The 23,024-nt window shown below is 42.2% G+C and overlaps 4 protein-coding genes and 1 long non-coding RNA gene across 6 annotated transcripts; 3 read left to right on the top strand and 2 right to left on the bottom strand.

Annotated features, from left to right (window-relative positions):
• The first annotated feature begins 2,288 nt into the window (after window positions 1–2,288).
• On the top strand, window positions 2,289–2,963 carry LOC139197628 (uncharacterized). Its single transcript, XR_011583194.1, has 2 exons — window positions 2,289–2,511; window positions 2,620–2,963. It is a non-coding gene; the product is annotated as an uncharacterized lncRNA (long non-coding RNA).
• Window positions 2,881–4,944, bottom strand: LOC103439987 (protein AGENET DOMAIN (AGD)-CONTAINING P1-like). Of its 2 annotated transcripts, none has more exons than XM_008378650.4 (3): window positions 4,486–4,944; window positions 3,667–4,113; window positions 2,881–3,357 (listed from the first exon to the last, which is right to left on the bottom strand). In XM_008378650.4, exons 1-3 carry the CDS (start codon window positions 4,942–4,944, stop codon window positions 3,283–3,285), a joined length of 981 nt encoding a protein of 326 aa, XP_008376872.1. In that variant the 3' UTR covers window positions 2,881–3,282. The 2 variants fall into 2 exon arrangements, with proteins under 2 accessions (XP_008376872.1, XP_008376873.1); XM_008378651.4 differs by having other exon boundaries at window positions 2,881–3,180.
• Window positions 4,945–5,087: 143 nt separating this feature from the next.
• Window positions 5,088–10,922, top strand: LOC103439985 (pentatricopeptide repeat-containing protein At3g18110, chloroplastic). Its single transcript, XM_008378647.4, has 6 exons — window positions 5,088–8,870; window positions 8,985–9,185; window positions 9,307–9,397; window positions 9,498–10,096; window positions 10,239–10,319; window positions 10,480–10,922. The coding sequence occupies exons 1-4, from the start codon at window positions 5,233–5,235 to the stop codon at window positions 10,056–10,058; spliced, it is 4,491 nt and encodes a 1,496-aa protein (XP_008376869.1). The 5' UTR covers window positions 5,088–5,232; the 3' UTR covers window positions 10,059–10,096; window positions 10,239–10,319; window positions 10,480–10,922.
• Window positions 10,067–10,632, top strand: LOC103439984 (uncharacterized). The gene is made up of 3 exons (XM_017333289.1): window positions 10,067–10,096; window positions 10,194–10,319; window positions 10,480–10,632. The coding sequence occupies exons 1-3, from the start codon at window positions 10,067–10,069 to the stop codon at window positions 10,630–10,632; spliced, it is 309 nt and encodes a 102-aa protein (XP_017188778.1).
• A 322-nt stretch (window positions 10,923–11,244) lies between the features above and the next one.
• On the bottom strand, window positions 11,245–22,809 carry LOC103440161 (SWR1 complex subunit 2-like). The gene is made up of 11 exons (XM_029106257.2): window positions 22,439–22,809; window positions 22,284–22,353; window positions 22,109–22,180; window positions 21,959–22,005; window positions 13,206–13,449; window positions 12,999–13,074; window positions 12,751–12,870; window positions 12,548–12,616; window positions 12,402–12,444; window positions 12,218–12,283; window positions 11,245–12,062 (listed from the first exon to the last, which is right to left on the bottom strand). The coding sequence occupies exons 1-11, from the start codon at window positions 22,507–22,509 to the stop codon at window positions 11,873–11,875; spliced, it is 1,068 nt and encodes a 355-aa protein (XP_028962090.1). The 5' UTR covers window positions 22,510–22,809; the 3' UTR covers window positions 11,245–11,872.
• Between the last annotated feature and the right edge of the window lie 215 nt (window positions 22,810–23,024).

Here is a 23,024-nt window from a genome sequence, read left to right as displayed (position 1 = left end):
ATAAACAGTTTTAGACCTTCCAATTGCACGTGAGAATAAGCCTACGGTTGAGCTTGTGAAGGTTACCGACGAGTTGAAATCAATCGAGGCATATGACAAACTTGGCTTGGAGAGGATGAACAAACGCCACGTTGGTGCCAGGCTCAAGAAGACAGCCGAGGCAGACAAGGAAGAGAAGAAATAGAGAGCTTTGGAGTCGTTTTAGGTTTTCATCTGTTGATTTGCTTCTTCAACCCATTAATTTTAGCGTTTGTTATTTCTGGTTAATGTTCTAAAAATGGGTCTAGGCGGCCGCCTAGGCGTTCGGTGGAGGAGTCTCGAACCGATTTAGGCCAAAACGTTCATGTAAGGCGGGGAAGATTTAAGCGGCTGCCTAGGTGCTAGCTAGGCGGTCTGGGCGTTTCTTAGTAGCTGTCTAGGCGGCTCTGCAACTCTTACGTAGGATCTGCAACGCCCAATCTCAAAGCGTAGCCTCGATTGCAATCCTGCAGCTCACTGTTTGTGAGTAGAAGAGGAAAGAGAGAATGCAAAAGGAGAGAAACTCTTAACTTTTAAGGTATTAATCCATGGCAGCACGATCTGGATTTGAGATCGAGTTCGATGTTCTTATGACTAAAGGAAGAAGAAGAAGAAAAGAAACGGAAAAACTCGATGGGAAGAGTGTTCCACTTGTGATAATGATATGGGCTTTGGAAATCTTGGATGATGTGACAGAGTTAGGGTGGAGGGGTCAGAAACACAGATGAGATGTGATATTATTTGGTTTTAAATCTATAATAACCACATACTACCTCTACGTGGGGTTTATTGGAAATTTTGGATGGCGTGACAGAGTTGGGGTGCAGGCATCAGAAACACTGATGGAATGGATTTTTTTTTTTTTTTTTTTTTTTGAAGAAGGAATGGGATGTTATTTGGTTTTTAATCTTTAATAACCAACCACTACTTCTACGTGGGGTTTTTATCATTTCAAACAGCTTGGAATATACATACATTATATACATATATATGTGTGTGTTATATATTTATATAAATTATTGGGATAATTATTTATTATTTTTTTACTTAATAGAGTCACATATATATATGCATATTCATATAATTTTTAATAAATTGTGTGTTTTTTTTGTTTTTTTTAGTTTTATAGTGGTATACTTATGAAAATGATGTACCTAATTTGTAAATGATGGATTGACTACAAGTTCATCAAATTATGAAATGATTGGAGAACTTTTAAGGGGATCATACAAGTATAGTTTTTTTTAATGTAAATAAGCACTTATTTACAAGATATATAATAAATTTACATAAATCCGCCTAGGCGCTAGGCACCTGTGCACCGCCCGACTAGCGCTTAGTGTTTTTTAGAACCTTGTTTCTGATACCATATTGGGATTTTGTTATTTGTGATTGCATTTGATTTCGAATGATTCGGATTGAAAGCATATGATTTGGATACAAGTTCCCTTGAATTGTTCATTCACATCAAAATCGGATTGTTCAATCCCAGATCATAATATCCACCAAAACAAGAATCACAAATCATTATCTGTCTGCAAACTCCTACTAATTCCGTACGATTCAGCAACAAAAGGCACTGGTAAGTTAGCGTTCTCTCTTTCAAAAACTACACAAGAAATTGCAATCAAATCCAACGACGACTCTGGAGTCTACTACACAAGAAATTGAAGAAAATTGAACCCGGAACGTTGTTCTTCACTAAACTTATTGTTTGAACCTGGAACGTTGTAAACTGAAGAAAATTGCCATAATCCACCCGTTGCAAATTTTTTTTAGTTACATTTATCGCTTGTCGGAAAAATGAAAGAGTAGAAACATGTAAGAACCGAGTTTCTAATCCCCTTGAAGTGACCAAATTTATAGAAGGCCAAAACGGGGAAACATAAACTATTAACATGAAATGACTGCACATGTATCTGCAACAAAATACGCCGAAAAAAAAAAAGGCTGGAAAGGTGCTTGACAATTTGGAGCAGTCTTATCACGAATTGGGATGTCAACTTATATCGACTATGCGTCATGCAGCCACAAGAATAAATAAGTTGGTGTGTCGAAAAGAGGAACATTTTGAACCTTAGTCACGGACACTCAAAAACTCAAGACTGGCCTTGATTTTGAATTTTAATTTGATTTTAATTCACGCTGGCCATGGTTTCGTCTGGATGGATGGAGAGAGAGGAAGAGAGAGAGAGAGAGAGACTGCAGGAGTTGTGGTTTAGACCGACCCTAATTGGGACTATATATATAATTTAAGTTGTTTTCCACATGGATTCTAATAGGGAATCCACATTCTAATATGAGAAGGATATATATGTGTTTGTGTGTGTGTATATATATATGGCAATCTCTTCTCTCGCTCGTTCATGCTCTCAAGGTACCGAGCTCTATTCTTAGTTTGAGCAATAAGTATCCAGATAGAGAGAAGAAGAGCTGTTGCGTTCACAGGTTGTAAAAATTGGATCATGGCTGCATCCAACGGAAGTTCTTCAGGTAAGCATGCTTTGGTCATTATATGGGTTGATGTTTTTGTGTCTTGTTTGATTGTGATTCTAGCAACTGAATCTTTCATGGGATTTAAGAGTTAACATGTGGTATCAGAGCCAGGTTCATGTTCTTAAATTCAATCAACAAAATCGACACGTTGGTGCCAGGCTCAAGAAGGCAGCCGAGGCAGACAAGGAAGAGAAGAAAAATAGAGAGCTTGATGCGCCCTTGGAGTCGGGTTTCATTTTGGAAGGATTTTGCTCAACCCATCAATTTTAGAGTTTGTTATTTCTGATACCATATTGGGATTTTGTTATTTGTGATTGCATTTGATTTCGAACGATGCGGATTAAAAGCATATGATTTGGATACAAGTTCCCTTGAATTGTTGTTCATTCGCATCAAAATCAGATTGTTCAATCCCAGATCATAATATCCACCAAAACAAGAATCACAAATCATTATCTGTCTGCAAACTCCTAATAATTCCGTACGATTCAGCAGCAAAACGCACTGGTAAGTTAGTGTTCTCTCTTTCAAAAACTACACAAGAAATTGCAATCAAATCCAACGAAGGCTCTGGAGTCTACTACCAGGCGTGCCAAGAACCCCACAAAAAATGTCCACCACCTCCCGATGGAATGCTTTCACGATAACAACTCAATGCTTCAATGCCTGAAAAAATTTGTTGATAGCACGCCGATATAAGGATATACATAGAAATGAGTTATAAAATTAGTTCATCTCCATCAGCAGTAATTACTACTGCCTAAAAACCTAGCTGAAACTTGGAAAGAAATGAGATATTAAGCATGTCTTAGATCCTGAGACATCGATACTCCGCAAGGCTAACTGTAATGAAATAACCTGGATTTGATTAGTTTCAACCACAGAAATGGTTTAACAATGCAGCTGAGTATTTATCAAAACTCGGCATGTCTAGATTGTGGGTGTTCACACACTTTGGCTACACAAGAACTTCTAGGCAGATTCTACGTTTTCTGTTACTTACATTCCATGTGTTCTATCAAATTTGCGTTTCATTGTCAAAACACTCTATACACCGTTACTAACAGAATGTAAGTTCATAATCCGAATATCTGCAGAGGAAGAACATGCTTAAAAATTGCATCAATAAAGGAGAGTGTTTAGAAGTTATACCTGAGAAGCCATAACCCATGTTCTATCCATCCAATCTTGGCGTGGCCTCAAATCAGAGTGCTGAAACATCAGTTCATCATCTGTACCTTTGAAGTAAACTTTGTACCTTCGCCCGGGAAGGACCTTGCGAATCACACCTTCCCACCAGCCATCATTATAGAAAGCATCAACGTCTTCCGTCAGACTGAAACTTTCAGCCGCAACCACTTTTGGAGGACGAGGCCTTATGTGCTTTGCATCGACCTCTTCCGTCAACAACTCCTTGTTATCATCTGTCTTTATTGTCTTGTATCGAATGAAAAACTTGTCCTTTTCCATTACCTTGACAATATTTGCAGCAAACCAAGCGCCTTGAAATCCGTCTTCATCAGTGCAAACCTCAACCGTTGTTCCTTCTATCAATTCCTCATTCATCCCAGTCTTTGGTTCTTTGGCATCTAAGACATCCTGCAGTCCGAGTTTTGACGAGTTTGCACTTTAAAACAATAACAACAAAGTCTTATCTCCACTAAGTAGCGTCGACTATATATGAATTCTAAAACATCACTGCTCTCGGTTTAACAAGAAAAAAAAGCTTAGATATGCTTTTTCCAATTTGGACATGCATTACTCTGAAGAGCATAACAGGATCTTTAGAATCTGAACTTTCACTGGGACTATAAATAGTACTAGGAACATGTCACTACGAATCATCCTTAATCATTGGAAAAACACACATAAGAACAAAGGTTCTGTCTTTAATCCCTAACTGGCAACAGTTAAACAGCACAAATAATCAAAACCAAGAAAATGTAAGAAAAATTGAAGAAAATTACTTACTCCTTGTTGAAGAGGTGGGACCCAGGACCCCTTTACCCACTCTCGGTGAAGCCGCAGCTCCTCGGGCTCGAACTCAAACTTCTCCTTGGCGAACCGGAAGTAAACCCCAAGCGTGTTGTCCACCAAAACATCACTGACCACGACGCCCTCCCACCACCCGCCGCAAAAGAAGGCGTCCACCACGTCGCCCAATTTGAACCGGTAGTCGCTCTGTCGCGGCGGAGGAGGCCGGAGGAGAGCCGCGTCGACCTCTTCCCTCAGCGCCGCCTTGCCGCCCTTGTGGCCGCCGCTGATCTTGCGATCGATCCGGGCCTTCACTCTGTTGTACTCGACTTTGAATTTCGATTTCGTTCTGGACTTGGCGACGATTTTCGCCGGGAATGTGGTGCCGCGCATGTTGTGGATTGGGGAGGTGACCTCCACCTCGTCGCCTACCTCGAAGTGGGTGGCGTCCGCCATGGCCGTCGCCTGCGAAGCTCTCTGTCAAGTAGGTCTCTAAGTCTTGGACTCTTAGGCTCCGAGCCCATCGGCATTCAAACTCATGCCATTATATATAACATTTAAAGCCGAAAAGCCCAATCACATCGTTGGCCCAATCCAAGACAGAAATATCTACGACTGATAGCATCATCTTCTTCCTCCCAGCCAAAAACGCGAGCACCAGAGCTGCGTCTCTGCAACCTCTCAAATTCGACGGAAACAAAACAATGGAAGAAGAATAACGCTGCAGTCTAAACCACAGCAGCCATGGCGTTCTCAGGAGTGCTGACCGTCACCACGTCACCCTTACTGCATTCAAGCTCGATGTCCTCCTCACCTTCAATTTCCAAGGTATGCAGCAAACCAACTTCTCTAATTTCTTGCTCCTTGACACCTACGCCGCCGTCTGCCACCGATTCTACTTCTAGATTTTCCGTGGAGCCACCGTCTGACTCTATTACTACAACTAACGTCAAAACCGCTCAGAAATTTAGCTACAGCAGAGCCTCCCCATCAGTCAGATGGCCCCACTTGAAACTCACAGAAACTTACCCCTCACCGCCGACCCAATTCACCGTTGCTTCTCCTCCGCCGAACCATGTCGTCGGCGATTCCGCTGACGGTGGAGAGGAAGACCAGAATGTGGGTTCTGTGGGAGCTTTGGAGGAGACGAATGACGAAACCCAACAAGTGCTGGGGAGGCCGAGCAAAACCAAGGCGAAGAAAATGACGAAACTTGCTCTCAAAAGAGCAAAAGATTGGCGGGAAAGAGTGAAGCTTTTTACTGATAGGATTTTGGGGTTGAAACCCGACGAGTTTGTGGCCAATGTGTTGGATGACAGGAGAGTTCAAATGACTCCGACTGATTTTTGCTTTGTGGTGAAATGGGTAGGCCAGTCGAGCTGGCAGCGCGCATTGGAGGTGTACGAATGGTTGAATTTACGCCATTGGTACTCCCCGAATGCTCGAATGCTTGCCACTATCTTGGCTGTTCTTGGAAAGGCTAACCAAGAAGAATTGGCTGTGGAGATATTTCAAAGGGCTGAACCTGGAATTGGGAATACAGTCCAAGTGTACAATGCAATGATGGGTGTTTATGCTCGAAATGGTCGGTTTAGTAAGGTCCAAGGACTGCTCGATGTAATGCGTGAGAGAGGGTGCGAACCAGACCTTGTGAGTCTCAATACTTTGATCAATGCTCGGCTAAGGTCAGGTGCCATGACACCAAATTTGGGAATTGAACTTTTGAATGAGGTGAGAAGGGCGGGTCTTAGGCCTGATATAATCACTTATAACACTCTTATAAGTGGCTGTTCACGTGAATCTAATTTAAAGGAGGCAGTGGATGTTTACAATGACATGGAAGCACATAATTGCCAACCTGATCTTTGGACTTATAATGCCATGATTTCGGTGTATGGGAGATGTGGAGAGTCAAGCAAAGCCGAGCAGCTCTTTAAGGAATTGGAGTCGAAAGGGTTTTTCCCAGATGCAGTGACATATAATTCTTTGTTGTATGCTTTTGCAAGAGAACTTGATATAGAGAAAGTAAGGGATATTGGTGAAGATATGGTGAAAATGGGGTTTGGTAAAGATGAGATGACGTACAATACCATCATCCACATGTACGGAAAGCAGGGCCAGCATGATTTAGCATTTCAGGTTTACAGGGACATGAAAATGCTAGGCCGGATTCCTGATGCTGTTACCTACACTGTGTTGATAGATTTACTTGGAAAAGCAAATAAGATAACACAGGCCGCTAATGTGATGTCAGAGATGTTGGACAGTGGAGTGAAACCCACTCTTCGGACTTATAGTGCTTTGATGTGTGCATATGCCAAGGCTGGTAAACAGGTGGAGGCTCAAGAGACATTTGATTGCATGGTTAGATCGGGTATTAGACCTGATCATCTGGCATACTCCATTATGTTGGATATCTATCTAAAGGTCAATGATACAAAGAAGGCAATGGCATTGTATCACGAAATGATGCAGGGTGGTTTCATGCCAGATAATATTCTCTATGGGGTCATGCTGCGGGTTCTTGGAAAAGAGAATAAATTGGAAGGCATTGAAAAAGTGATCAGAGATATGGAAAACGTTGGTGGTATGAACCCACAAGTTATCTCTTCTATTCTTGTTAAGGGAGAATGCTATGACCAAGCTGCCAGAATGTTGAGGTTAGCTATTAGTAGTGGCTATGAACTGGACCGGGAAAATCTTTTATCTATTCTCAGCTCGTATAGTTCATGTGGAAGGCACTCAGAAGCATGTGAATTGCTTGAATTTTTTAGAGAACACGCTCCCGGTTCCACTCAACTGATAAATGAAGCACTGGTTGTCATACAATGCAAGGCTCGTGAATTTGATGCTGCCTTGGTGGAATATAGTAATACCAGGGGATTCCATTCTTTTAGTAGAAGTCCTACCATGTATGAAATTCTTATTCAAGGCTGCCAAGAGAATGAACTCTTTGGTGAAGCTTCTCAGGTTTATTCTGACATGAGATTATATGGCGTCGACCCCTCTCAACATCTTTACCAAATTATGGTGCTCATATATTGTAAGATGGGTTTCCCTGAGACAGCGCATCATTTGATTGATCAGGCAGAGACGAAGGGCATTTTATTTGACAATGTCAACATATATGTTGATGTTATTGAAGTCTATGGGAAATTGAAGCAGTGGCAGAAAGCTGAATGTTTGGTGGGAAGTCTCAGACAAAGATGTAAATCGGTGGATAGGAAGGTCTGGAATGCCTTGATACATGCTTATGCTGCAAGTGGTTGCTATGAGCGAGCTAGAGTGATATTTAACACAATGATGAGAGATGGTCCTTCCCCAACAGTAGATTCTGTTAATGGTCTTTTGCAAGCTCTGGTTGTTGATGGGAGATTGGACGAACTCTATGTTCTAATCGAGGAGTTGCAAGATATGGGTTTTAAAATAAGCAAGAGTTCAATTCTCTTGACACTTGAAGCATTTGCTCGAGATGGTAACATATTTGAGGTAAAGAAGATATACCAAGGAATGAAGGCTGCAGGCTATTTTCCCAACATGGATTGTTTCAGGATTATGATCAAGTTATTGTGCAGGGGAAAACGAGTAATGGATGTTGAAGCAATGGTTTCTGAGATGGAAGAGGCAGGATTCAGGCCTGATCTCTCAATATGGAATTCTATGCTTAAGTTATATGCAGGAATTGCAGATTTCAAAAGGACAGTTAAAGTATACCAGCGGATTAAAGAGGCTGCACTTCAACCAGATGAGGATACTTATAATACTTTAATCATAATGTACTGCAAAGATCGTAGACCAGAGGAAGGTTTGTCATTGATGCATGAAATGAGAAGGCAGGGGCTAGAACCTAAGTTGGATACTTACAAAAGCTTAATTTCAGCGTTTGGTAAGCAGAAGTTGTTGGATCAAGCTGAGGAACTATTCGAAGAGTTAAGGTCAAATGGATGTAAATTGGATCGCTCATTTTATCATACCATGATGAAAATGTTTAGAAATTCAGGAGACCATGACAAAGCTGAGATGCTGTTGGCGATGATGAAAGAGGCTGGAATAGAACCCAACTCTGCCACAATGCATTTGCTTATGGTTTCTTATGGCAGCTCTGGACAGCCTCAAGAAGCTGAAAAGGTGCTTGACAATTTGAAAGTAACTGGCATAGATCTTGATACGTTACCATATAGTTCAGTTATTAGTGCTTATCTGAAGAATGGAGATTATAACATTGGAATTCAAAAGCTCAACGAGATGAAGGAAGGCGGTCTGGTGCCAGATCATAGAATTTGGACTTGTTTTATAAGGGCTGCAAGTTTGTCTCAACAAAGAAGTGAAGCTTTTATTCTCCTAAACGCACTGCGTGATGTTGGATTTGATCTTCCTATCAGGTAATTATTGGTTCTCATGTTGGAGAGAGACTGAAGCTCACAAACAGAATTTCTTCTTCTTCCATGCTTTATTGTTTTGGCTGATCCATTTCCAAACAAATCTTTGTCTTGTAGGCTTGTGACCGAAAATCCTGAATTGCTAGTTTCAGAAGTAGACTGTTGTCTAGAGAAACTAGAACCCCTAGAAGACAATGCAGCCTTCAACTTTGTCAACGCATTGGAGGACCTTTTGTGGGCATATGAACTCCGAGCCACTGCTTCGTGGGTTTTCCAATTATCCGTAAAGAGAGGCATCTATAACAATAATGTGTTCAGGTAGGTGTTGGTAGGTCGAAATTGTGAAGGCTAACTTAACCAACAAACAAATGTGTGTTTGCCTTATTATTCGGTATTATTTCCATCAGGTAGCTTATACCTAGTAATCCTTTAAATGCAGGGTAGCTGACAAAGACTGGGGTGCTGATTTTAGAAAGTTGTCAGCTGGTTCTGCTCTTGTTGGTCTTACATTATGGCTTGATCAGATGCAGGCAACTCTCTCTTTTCCCCAGTAGTTTTCTTTGCTATCTACCCTTTTGTATCTCCACTTTCATTTCTGTGTCTTACACGGAGGTCCTTAACATATGGCAGGATGCATCCTTGGAGGGTTATCCAGAGTCTCCGAAATCAGTTGTCCTGATAACGGGAACATCTGAGTACAACATGGTTTCGCTTAATAGCACCTTGAAGGCATGCCTTTGGGAGATGGGTTCACCTTTTCTGCCTTGCAAAACACGAAGCGGCCTTCTAGTAGCAAAGGCACACTCCCTCAGGATGTGGTTAAAGGATTCCCCGTTTTGCTTGGACCTTGAGTTGAAAGATGCCCCATCTCTCCCCAAATCAAACTCAATGCAGCTCATCGATGGATGCTTCCTAAGACGCGGTCTCGTTCCTGCGTTTAAAGAGATAACTGAGAAGCTTGGACTAGTGAGACCAAAGAAATTTGCTAGATTGGCTCTGCTGTCAGATGAAAAGAGAGAGAAAGTTATTGAAGCTGACATTGAGGGGAGGAAAGAGAAGTTAGAAAAAATGAAGGAAAAGGGGGAACCGAGGAGGGTGAGCAGGATTAAAAGGCTTGGGAAGAGGAAATATGTCAGACCGATGTTGTCAAATACCAAACATATTGTATCAGCAAGAAAAGCCTTCAAGTAGATATATACATGGAGACCCCATTGGGAAGAAGCTTTGAGGTAAGCATATGAGCTCACATTCCGAAACTATGCAAATATTTTGTCTTGTTGATCATTTCGTGTTCAACTATTTGCTTTTTTGTTTCGTGTTTTTAAGACAATTTTCTTCCTGTGGTTTGCATTATCCGGATGGCTTTTTCAGATATTGATTTTCGCTCCGTGGGTGCTTCCATTTGCCGCTCCTCTTCTCATTGGAGCAGTTGCCAACAACCTTGTTATTAAGGTATTACTGGTTGCATATGTTTGTGTTAATGTTAGTGATCTGCTAGTCTGCAACTAAATCGATTGAGTTGTATGGAAATTTTAACTTTTTATCACAATCAATCAGATGGATATTCGAATGGCTAAGTGTGTTTGTTGTGCGAAATTTGGAATTTGGACAGGGTGCTTGTCCGGCTTGTAAGAGGCAATTTGTTGGTTACAAGAATCGAGTAATCCATTGTGGAAGCTGTGGAAACACTGTGTGGCATCCAAAATCAGACTTCTTTTCAAGAGACGGTAGAGGAGGCCCTTCTTCGTCAAGGTCAGAGCCGTAGATTATTGATGTTGAAGTTGATGAGAAATGAAGAGAAACCCAAGATGTGGGGGAAAATCGTGTATGGTAAGACTTTTAGATTACATACATAGAGCAATGAGAAAGCACAAGAGTTTTTACTTCAATTTTTGATACAAAGTCTTGTTCTTTGCTTTCGTGTCCGTGTAAATAGTGCCTTCTGTATTAGTTCTTGTAAGAATTGTGTAATCATGCCAATGTGTACATCTTTTTCCCTACTAGGAAGGTTGAGAAAACAAATTACATGGCCTTATGGTGATCACTGATCAGCAATTTTTTGTGCTTCTGTTTGCTTTAATCTAGAGAGCGGATAAGTTATCGTGTTATTTTACAAGGCATCTCGCTTTCATTGGAGAGTCGAAACAACTCCATTTGTCGCAGTTTCTTGTTATTGTTTCCCTTTTCGGCTTATGTCGTCATCCGTATTGAAATTCTCAGGTCAGTTTTCCGATTACACCGTGAACTCTTCCAGCTTAGCTAGCTTCTGGTTGCATTGTTTTAGCTTCTGGTTGTCATGTGTCACCACAATCTGTATTGTTTTATAATTACAAGCGATATTCATCACTAATCTTAGTATTCAAGACCCGGAACGCTGTAAATTGAAGAAAATTGCCATAATCCACCACTTCCAATTTTTTTTTAGTTACACTTTTCGCTAGTCGGAAAAATGAAATAGTAGAAACATGTACGAACCGAGTGTCTAATCCCCTTGAAGTGACCAAATTTATAAAAGGCCAAAACTGGAAAACATGAACTCTTAGCATGAAAAGACTCCATCGGCAACAAAATACACCGAAAAAATAGAGCTTTAGATGATCAACGTGACATAGAATGCAATGCAACATCTGCAACATATCGCATAGTACACTGCTTCCGTCTGTTGCAACTCGCCGGCTCTTCATTCTAAAACAGTAGTTGGACATAGGCACCCGGCTAAAACGATCAAATCTTGCACCATACAACCCTATTGCCAACCTAATTGCAGAGAAATACTTGTGCAACTTCTCCCTAGAGCTTTTATCGTCTTTCATTGAGCAATTTATATCCTAGTTCTTCTGTACCACGCCGATTAGGCCTCTGCCCAAAAACGTAAAACATTTCTTCCGTTTATAAAATCGCACACGGCAAACAAATCCTTCCGAGAGTACCATGAGACACTGAGCAAGGGCATCGTATGAGAACAATATCAGATTCAACAGATACTCTTCAGATTACCATGGAACCTAATCAGAAGATTCGCTTTCAAGAGCTGGAATTCTGCGGAAGCGTGCAAAATATTGAGAGTACGACACATCCATGTTATTGGACGCCACGGATCTCTTCTGCCTTGCCGAAAACCCCTTACCAGAAAGTGAATCATACAAGTCACCCAGGTCCATTTCTTTTCTGACCCTACCACTTTCCTGTAGAAAACTGGAAATTTACAACCAAAAACATATCAGGGAATCTATATTAGATATAAAATATAACTAAAAAGCAGGAAACTATATCACAAGATCGAAATATTTGCTCATTAAAAGTGAATGCCTATTGCCTGCCGATAGTGAAACAATGAATTTTGGCCATACCGTTGGCGAATGATGTTAAAAGCTTCTTTTGTTGCATAAGGTAGCCCTGTCTTTGGATCACGGTACCTAAAGCATCAAATGAAACGAGATGGTCAGATAGGCACCTTAAACATCACTCCTCACATTCTCTATGGGCATTCATAGCTGCTTGTCTAAACAACTACTTGGAAACCTAAGCACTTACTTGGCAGGTAAACCAGTAACAGCACAGACAGCTTTCTCAGGGTCTGGAAATAAAAAGGAATAAAAGTACATGCATCAAAACCACAGTTGTGATACCTAACTTTAAAAAAACCCTGAACACGTAACATTCATAAAACTACTACTTACAGGGAACAGGCGCGGTAGAGATTTCTGACTGAAATGACAATCCTCTACTGAATTCCAGATATGAGCGGCCTGAAGGAAATGTAACTTAGATTTCTTTCTAGGAAACTGATATTGCCACAATAACAAAATCTGCATATGCGGACAGTAATTCTTGTTTCCGAACAAACAAATTTGGTCAAAATAGTGTAATGCTGAAAGCTTACCATCTTTTGAGAAATAACGTACTTGTGGACCAGTATAGACAGCCTTATGTACAATTGCTCTTTTCTTTACTTCTTCCTCCCTTGCTAGAACACGCTCCAAATTTCTCAAGTTCATAATTTCTGTAGATTTACAGGTAACAAATCAAGCTTAGTTACAGCCTCACTTCCGAATAAACATTAACAAGTACCATGCAATTCACGTCACTTACTAATTAGTAATTACTAATGCTGAGACATAAAGTCCAGACCTGTTTGAGCTGCTTCTAAGAGCATCTCTTCTTGGGTCATCCTCTTCTCCTCACCTTCCTTTTTCCTCTTAATCGGCTGATGAAAACCAAAATTGATATCCATTACAAACAGTATAATGTGTCCATCAACACAGCGATCTCATAAACAATAAACACCACATCTTCAATCAGAATTTCAAGTTCATTCAAGACCTACTGAAAACTGACCTTCATGGTTGCTTGCAAAGCCGCACGTATTGCGTCCCTCTCAGCTTGACGGACAACCACTGAAGTTCTTGTAGATTTTCTAACAGTTCTCTCTACTTCTGCTTCCTCAGGAGCATCCTGATGTTGTTCGGGATGAGAAGACTTCTCACTTCCATCCTTGGATTTTAGTTCCGATAGAACTCTCTTCTTCTTCTTCTTGCTCGATTGCTTTCCCGGATATATCAGCCGCTTCTTCGTCCTAACTCTGTTAATTCACCAAACACAATCAAGTCCACAACAACAACAACAACAACAACAACAACAACAAAGCCTTTTCCCACTAAGTGGGGTCGGCTATATGAATCCTAGAACGCCATTGCGCTCGGTTTTGTGTCATGCCCTCCGTTAGATCCAAGTACTCTAAGTCTTTTCTTAGAGTCTCTTCCAAAGTTTTCCTAGGTCTTCCTCTACCCCTTCGGCCCTGAACCTCTGTCCCGTAGTCACATCTTCGAACCGGAGCGTCAGTCGGCCTTCTTTGCACATGTCCAAATCACCAGAGCCGATTTTCTCTCATCTTTCCTACAATTTCGGCTACTCCTACTTTACCTCGGATATCCTCATTCCCAATCTTATCCTTTCTCGTGTGCCCACACATCCCACGAAGCATCCTCATCTCCGCTACACCCATTTTGTGTACGTGTTGATGCTTCACCACCCAACATTCTCTGCCATACAACATCGCTGGCCTTATTGCCGTCCTATAAAATTTTCCCTTGAGCTTCAGTGGCCTACGACGGTCACACAACACGCCGGATGCACTCTTTCCATCCAGCTCGTATTCTATGGTTGAGATCTCCATCTAATTCTCCGTTCTCTTGCAAGATAGATCCTAGGTAACGAAAACGGTCGCTTTTTGTGATCTTCGCTAGATTGCTCCGGTCATTAGTGTGGATAAGTATATAAATGGATAGAGATAGGAAAGCAAACACAAGATGTACGTGGTTCACCCAGATTGGCTACGTCCACGAAATAGAAGAGTTCTCATTAATTGTGAAGGGTTTACACAAGTACATAGGTTCAAGCTCTCCTTTAGTGAGTACGAGTGAATGATTTAGTACAAATGACATTAGGAAATATTGTGGGAGAATGATCTCGTAATCACGAAACTTCTAAGTATCGGAGTGTGATGTCGTCTTGACTTGCCTTATCTGTCTCATAGGTAGATGTGGCATCTTCTCTGGAAGTACTCTTCCTCCATCCAGGGGTGGTATCTTTAACTGGTGGAGATGCACAAGGTAATGTATCAATTTCACTTGAAGCTTACTTGTAGTTTCAGGCTTGGTCAAGCGCGATACAAACCATGTAGTAGGAGTCCCCCAAGTCGCCGAGCTAGGGGGTCTGCTGAAAGAGGTGACAGACAAGGTAAGCAATCAGAGCTCCGACTGATTGTTCACCTTCTCCCCATCTTGCAGCAGCATGAAGGATAAAGAGAAGAAAGATGAGAAGAGATGATATGAGATACTTTTGCTTTTGAAGAAGTAACTTTCCACAGGCTTATTCTTGAACTGAGCTGGAGGGTTTTCTGGTTTCCTCCAGAGTATAAGGCCGACTGAAGAATTTGAGGGTCAAAACAAGTCCATCAAATCTAGAGTACGTTCCACCCTGCTGATATGGGATACTTTTGCTTTTGACAGAGTAATGGATGTATCGGCACGTGTGCTGTTACGCTTGTCTCCACATGCTTCCTTGTATCCTTCGCACTTGCCCTATCTGTTCCTCAAGCAGATGCGGAATCTTCCCTGGAAACATAAGATGATGAAGATGAGTACTCGAGAGCAATGCCAGGTAAGTAATCAGGTAAGGGGTTCCAGGCAGTCAGTTCCTGGCTGGAAGCTTGATTCCAAGTGCTGACTGATTGCTCTCTTTCTCCTTGTCTTGCAGGTAAAAACAAGGCCAAAAGAAAAAACAGGGAAAAAACATGATATGGGATACTCTTGCTTTTAACCCTGATGATATGAGATATTCTTGCTCTAGTATAGCTTGTTTGCAGAGGTATTATCGGGAGGAAAGAAAGCTGAATATTTCGAAAGGCTTTGTTGGGAGTGCCCTCTCAGATATGATGAAGGGTTGAGCATTTTTGCAGGTCTGCCTGTCCGTTGGGGATGGAGGTCGACATATATAGGAGTCTCCCTAACAACAAGTAGTAATGTTATTCCTTTACCCTGCTTGGTCATAGCACGGTAGTGGGAGCTGCCAGTTTCACATGTTTTAACTCTGTCAGAGCACTTTGAAAAAGTGGTCTGTGGTATCTGGCTCTCGAGATTCGGAGAACGATGCCTCTTCGATTTTTGAGAAAGCAATCATGCTGGGGGTCTGACTCTCGAGATTCGGAGAGCAGTGTCTCTTCGATTTTTGAGAAAGCAATCATGCTGGGGGTCTGACTCTCGAGATTCGGAGAGCAGTGTCTCTTCGATTTTTGAGGAAGTAATCATGTTGGGAGTCTGGCTCTCGAGATTCGGAAGGCGGTGCCTCTTCGATTTTGGAGCAAGCAATCTTGTTGGGAGTGTTGCCTCGAATGTGAGTAAAGGTTGGACATGTTTGCTAGTCTACCTTGCCACGAAGCACAAAGGTTGACACACAGGGACTTTCCAATTATCCAGCAATGGTACTGTTCCTTTACCCTCTCTTCGATTTTGAGAAAGTAGTCATGTTGGGAGTCTGGCTCTCGAGATTCGGAGGAAGGTGCCTCTTCGATTTTGGAGCAAGCAATCTTATTGGGACTGTTTTCTCGAATGTGAGTAAAGGTTGGGCATGTTTGCCAGTCTACCTTGCCACGAAGCACAGAGGTTGACACACAGGGACTTTCCAATTATCCAGCAGTGGTACTGTTCCTTTACCCTTGTGGGTAATAATATGGTAGCTAGACCTTCAAAATTTATGTGTCTAAACTTTGTTAGTGCTGTTTCTTTGCTATTCTTTTACCTTTCTTGGTCAGAGCGATGTAGTGGGAGCTGCAAGCTTCACGTGCTCAACTTTGGCAGAGAACTTTGGCAAAGTGATCTGTGGTACCCATGAGTTATTGTTGCGTGTGGGAAGTGGGTGATTGAACAGTAAGATTCATGTGCTTTCTACTTCACCAGAAGTCTTCGACAGAATGCCCATAATTTCTGCAAAGCTGAGTGTGCGTGTGACAGGTGCTGACAAGGCTAGAAAAGTAGGTGCCTCTTCGATTTCTGAGATCGGCCCTCGTGGTCTCTGAGCAGCCCAGCTTTTGAGAAAGCGAGCGCCTCTTCGATTGATTCGGAGAACGGTGCCTCACCGATTTTTGAGAAAGCAATCATGCTGGGGGTCTGGCTCTCGAGATTCGGGGAGCAGTGTCTCTTCGATTTTTGAGAAAGTAATCATGTTGGGAGAGTGGCTCTCGAGATTCGGAGGGCGGTGCCTCTTCGATTTTGGAGCAAGCAATCTTGTTGGGAGTGTTTTCTCGAATGTGAGTAAAGGTTGGGCATGTTTGCTAGTCTACCTTGCCACGAAGCACAGAGGTTGACACACAGGGACTTTCCAATTATCCAGCAATGGTACTGTTCCTTTACCCTCTCTTCGATTTTTAAGAAAGTAGTCATGTTGGGAGTCTGGCTCTTTAGATTCGGAGGACGGTGCCTCTTCGATTTTGGAGCAAGCAATCTTATTGGGAGTGTTTTCTCGAATGTGAGTAAAGGTTGGGCATGTTTGCTAGTCTACCTTACCACGAAGCACAGAGGTTGACATACATGGACTTTCCAATTATCCAGCAGTGGTACTGTTCCTTTACCCTTGTGGGTAATAATATGGTAGCTAGACCTTCAAAATTTATGGGTCTAAACTTTGTTAGTGCTGTTTCTTTGCTATTCTTTTACCCTTCTTGGTCAGAGCGATGTAGTGGGAGTTGCAAGCTTCACGTGCTCAACTTTGGCAGAGAACTTTGGCAAAGTTATCTGTGGTACCCATGAGCTATTGTTGCGTGTGGGAAGTGGGTGATTGAACAGTAAGATTCATGTGTTTTCTACTTCCCCAGAAGTCTTTGACAGAATGCCCATAATTTCCGCAAAGCTGAGTGTGCGTGTGACAGGTGCTGACAAGGCTGGAAAAGTAGGTGCCTCTTCGATTTCTGAGATCGGCCCTCGTGGTCTCTAGGGAGCCCAGCTTTTGAGAAAGCGAGCGCCTCTTCGATTTCTGAGATCGGCCTTCGTGGTCTTTGAGCAGCCCAACTTTTGAGAAAGCAAACGGCTCTTCGATTTCTGAGATCAACCCTCGTGATCTCTAAGCAGCCCAACTTTTGAGAAAGCAAACGCCTCTTCGATTTCTGAGCAGGCGCCTCTTTGATTTCTGAAGCTCCGTCGAGTGCAGATTTTTATAGAGGCTGGCATTAAGTTCCAAAGCACACTTGAATCTCCACCAGTAGAAGCTTCATTCTTGCACTTCTAAGATCTTGATTTGTCCGACCTCTTCTCTCTTCAACACCTTTGAAAATGTCTGGCCCCTCCGACCGTCGTTTTGACTTGAACCTTGTTGAAGAGGCAGCCCCGCCTTCTCCAGACAACATATGGCGCCCATCCTTCGTCTCCCCAACTGGTCCTCTTACCGTTGGGGATTCCGTGATGAAGAATGATATGACCGCTGCGGTGGTGGCCAGGAACCTTCTCACTCCCAAAGATAACAGACTACTTTCCAAACGGTCTGATGAGTTAGCTGTTAAGGTTTCGCTGGCTCTCAGTGTTCAGTGTGCAGGTTCTGTGTCTAATATGGCCCAACGCCTATTTGCTCGAACCCGCCAAGTTGAATCATTGGCGGCTGAAGTGATGAGTCTCAAACAGGAGATTAGAGGGCTCAAGCATGAGAATAAACAGTTGCACCGGCTCGCACATGACTATGCTACAAACATGAAGAGGAAGCTTGACCAGATGAAGGAAACTGATGGTCAGGTTTTACTTGATCATCAGAGATTTGTGGGTTTGTTCCAAAGGCATTTATTGCCTTCGTCTTCTGGGGCTGTACCGCGTAATGAAGCTCCAAATGATCAACCTCTGATGCCTCCTCCTTCTAGGGTTCTGTCCAGTACTGAGGCTCCAAATGATCCCCCTCCGGTGCCTTCTCTTTCTGGGGCTCTACCGACTGCTGAGACTTCTCCTAAGCAACCTTTGTGAAGGCTCCCTCTTGTGTGTTTATTTTGACTCATGTATATGTACATATTTGTAGCTTATCGGGGATATCAATAAATAAGCTTTCCTTCATTTCAACGTATTGTGTTAAATACACCAAAGCCTTCTTCGCTAAGTTCTTTGAATTTTCTTTTGTTGAAGCTTGTATGTTGAAGCTTTCTGAGTGGAGCATGTAGGTTGGGGTAGTGTTCCCTTAATTTCCCGAGTGAGGAAAACTTCTTGGTTGGAGACTTGGAAAATCCAAGTCACTGAGTGGGATCGGCTATATGAATCTTAGAACGCCATTGTGCTCGATCCTGTGTCATGTCCTTCGTTAGATCCAAGTACTCTAAGTCTTTTCTTAGAGTCTCTTCCAAAGTTTTCCTAGGTCTTCCTCTACCCCTTCGGCCCTGAACCTCTGTCCCATAGTCGCATCTTCTAATCGGAGCGTCAGTAGGCCTTCTTTGCACATGTCCAAACCACCGTAACCGATTTTCTCTCATCTTTCCTTCAATTTCGGCTACTCCTACTTTACCCCGGATATCCTCATTCCTAATCTTATCCTTTCTCGTGTGCCCACACATCCAACGAAGCATCCTCATCTCCGCTACACCCATTTTGTGTACGTGTTGATGTTTCACCGCCCAACATTCTGTGCCATACAGCATCGCCGGCCTTATTGCCGTCCTATAAAATTTTCCCTTGAGCTTCAGTGGCATACGGCGGTCACACAACACGCCGGATGCACTCTTCCACTTCATCCATCCAGCTTGTATTCTATGGTTGAGATCTCCATCTAATTCTCCGTTCTTTTGCAAGATAGATCCTAGGTAACGAAAACGGTCGCTCTTTGGTATTTCTTGATCTCCGATCCTCATCCCTAACTCGTTTTGGCCTCCATTTGCACTGAACTTGCACTCCATATATTCTGTCTTTGATCGGCTTAGGCGAAGACCTTTAGATTCCAACACTTCTCTCCAAAGGTTAAGCTTTGCATTTACCCCTTCCTGAGTTTCATCTATCAACACTATATCGTCTGCGAAAAGCATACACCAAGGAATATCATCTTGAATATGTCCTGTTAACTCATCCATTACCAACGCAAAAAGGTAAGGACTTAAGGATGAGCCTTGATGTAATCCTACAGTTATGGGAAAGCTTTCGGTTTGTCCTTCATGAGTTCTTACGGCAGTCTTTGCTCCTTCATACATATCCTTTATAGCTTGGATATATGCTACTCGTACTCCTTTCTTCTCTAAAATCCTCCAAAGAATGTCTCTTGGGACCCTATCATACGCTTTTTCCAAATCTATAAAGACCATGTGTAAATCCTTTTTCCCATCTCTATATCTTTCCATCAATCTTCGTAAGAGATAGATTGCCTCCATGGTTGACCGCCCTGGCATGAACCCGAATTGATTGTCCGAAACCCGTGTCTCTTGCCTCAATCTATGCTCAATGACTCTCTCCCAGAGCTTCATTGTATGACTCATTAGCTTAATACCCCTATAGTTCATGCAATTTTGTACGTCGCCCTTATTCTTGTAGATAGGCACCAAAGTGCTCGTTCGCCACTCATTTGGCATCTTCTTCGTTTTCAAAATCCTATTGAAAAGGTCAGTGAGCCATGTTATACCTGTCTCTCCCAAAACTTTCCACACTTCGATTGGTATATCGTCTGGGCCTATTGCTTTTCTATGCTTCATCTTCTTCAAAGCTACAACCACTTCTTCCTTCCGGATTCGACGATAAAAGGAGTAGTTTCTACACTCTTCTGAGTTACTCAACTCCCCTAAAGAAGCACTCCTTTCATGTCCTTCATTGAAAAGATTATGAAAATAACCTCTCCATCTGTCTTTAACCGCGTTCTCTGTAGCAAGAACCTTTCCATCCTCATCCTTGATGCACCTCACTTGGTTTAGGTCCCTTGTCTTCTTTTCCCTTGCTCTAGCTAGTTTATAGATATCCAACTCTCCTTCTTTGGTATCTAGTCGTTTATACATATCGTCGTAAGCCGCTAACTTAGCTTCTCTGACAGCTTTCTTCGCCTCTTGCTTCGCTTTATTATACCTTTCACCATTTTCATCGGTCCTCTCCTTGTATAAGGCTTTACAACATTCCTTCTTAGCCTTCACCTTTGTTTGTACCTCCTCATTCCACCACCAAGATTCCTTTTGGTGTGGGGCAAAGCCCTTGGACTCTCCTAATACCTCTTTTGCTACTTTTCGGATACAACTAGCCATGGAATCCCATATTTGGCTAGCTTCCCCCTCTCTATCCCACACACATTGGGTGATTACCTTCTCTTTGAAAATGGCTTGTTTTTCTTCTTTTAGATTCCACCATCTAGTTCTTGGGCACTTCCAAGTCTTGTTCTTTTGTCTTACTCTTTTGATATGTACATCCATCACCAACAAGCGATGTTGATTAGCCACGCTCTCTCCTGGTATAACTTTGCAATCCTTACAAGTTATACGATCCCCTTTCCTCATTAGAAGAAAATCTATTTGTGTTTTTGACGACCCACTCTTGTAGGTGATCACATGTTCTTCTCTCTTCTTAAAGAAGGTGTTGGCTAAGAAGAGATCATATGCCATTGCAAAATCCAAGATAGCTTCCCCATCCTCGTTTCTCTCCCCAAAACCATGGCCACCATGAAAACCTCCGTAGTTGCCTGTCTCCCTGCCCACGTGTCCATTTAAATCTCCTCCTATAAATAACTTCTCCGTCTGAGCAATTCCTTGCACCAAGTCTCCAAGATCTTCCCAAAATTTCTCCTTCGAACTCGTATCCAACCCTACTTGAGGTGCGTACGCACTAATCACATTGATAAGTTCTTGTCCTATTACAATCTTGATTGCCATGATTCTATCTCCTACCCTCTTGACATCTACAACATCTTGTACCAAGGTCTTGTCCACGATGATGCCAACACCGTTTCTCGTTCTATTTGTGCCCGAATACCAAAGTTTAAACCCTGAGTTTTCTAGATCCTTTGCCTTACTACCAACCCACTTAGTTTCTTGTAGGCACATAATATTTATCCTTCTCCTCACCATAACTTCCACTACTTCCATAGATTTTCCCGTTAAGGTTCCTATATTCCACGTTCCTAAACGCATTTTGCTCTCTTGAACTCTACCCTTCTGTCCTAGCTTCTTCACCCTCCCCCGTCTAATAGGATCAAAGTACTTCTTTTGTGTGTCCCGGGTAAAGTTGATAGGAGCATATGCTCCCAAACAACTTTGAGTGGAGTCGTTCGAAAAGAAGTTTCTATGGCCCCCTTACTCATTTAACACTGCATCCGGGTGCCGATGGAGATACAGCGACCCTTGCTCACTTATCACTGTGCTCGGGCCACACAGCGCGCCACTTACGGATGACGCCCTAGCTTTAGCGCGATTTTGTTCTGGATTCATTTTCATAAGGATTCGACGTGATCATGGAGTGCCGGCTGTCGACTACCTGACGCCCTCCCCCTCCTCCTTTATCCGGGCTTGGGACCGGCCATGTAAGACATAGGCGGAGTTACCAAACACAATCAAGTCCGAGTAAAAGAAATCTAAATGTCATTTGTGCAAACAAAACTCAACACACCTCTCATCTGCGTCGTTGTTTTCCGCTCCTTCGTCGGGGTCTGGCTCCTAACAACAAATTAAGCAACTCTAAGAAAGATCCAACTAGTACAATACTAACATTTAAAGTGAACAATCCAAAAAAAAACAAAAAAACAAAAAAAGACCTCACATCTTCGTCGAAATCACTATCAAACTCGTCAGCAACCTCAGGCTCTGCTTCATAGTTTCCATCATCTTCATCCTACCACAATTTTCATTCATAACATAAACTAAAAATACAACAAAAATAACCGAAAAATATATCAAATTAGAACAAATTTAAAATATATTATTTATTTTTTCACCTCTTTGAGAGCCTCCTGATTCCAGAACATCTCATCCTCTTCGATTTCCTCATCGAGTAACTTAGTCATCCTGAAAAATCATAAAAAAAGTTAAATTCTAAAAAATCGAGTCCAAAATCTCGATACTTCTCGAATGAATCGGTTAATTTAATTACCTCTTCCCTCTGGTGGCGCGTGAGGTCCGATCGAGAAAAACAGCCGGCGGCTCATCCATTGGGACCTCCATGGAAAATCAAGAGAGATTTCGAGGACCAAACTGCAAAAATCGTTTCGATTTTGCATCAGCTGGACGAACTGTCCTGTGCCCTAGCTCTACCCGCCAAAGTTTCAATCTCACGGTTAAGTTAGGGCATCTGCAAGAGAAGGAGGGTCAAAAGACCCTCCCTTTAGCCCTATAATCCAGATATCTTGTTTTTATGTAATTTTAATAATTTTTCGGATATGATTTTGAGTCTTATATGTTGAAATGTAATTGGTTGTGCAAATTTTAAATATAATTCTTATTTACGTGACATTTTTTATCTTCAGTTTTCAATGTTGTAGGAATAATATAGGTATTTATAAAAAAAATTAGATTTTTTTTTTAATTCGTCCAAAAAAAAAACATTCAAATTGGTTAGTTGGAGGGATGGTAAAGTGTCAAGCTTGACATTTTGGAGCTGGAGGGGTGGCAAAATATCAAGTTTGACATTCTGCCATTGGGGGTTGGCAAAATGTCAAGCTTAACATTCTAGCGCTTGA

This window comes from Malus domestica, chromosome 07, assembly GCF_042453785.1.
Source record: "Malus domestica chromosome 07, GDT2T_hap1".
Classification (NCBI taxonomy): domain Eukaryota; kingdom Viridiplantae; phylum Streptophyta; class Magnoliopsida; order Rosales; family Rosaceae; genus Malus; species Malus domestica.
This window is presented reverse-complemented; position numbering and strand designations above follow the sequence as displayed.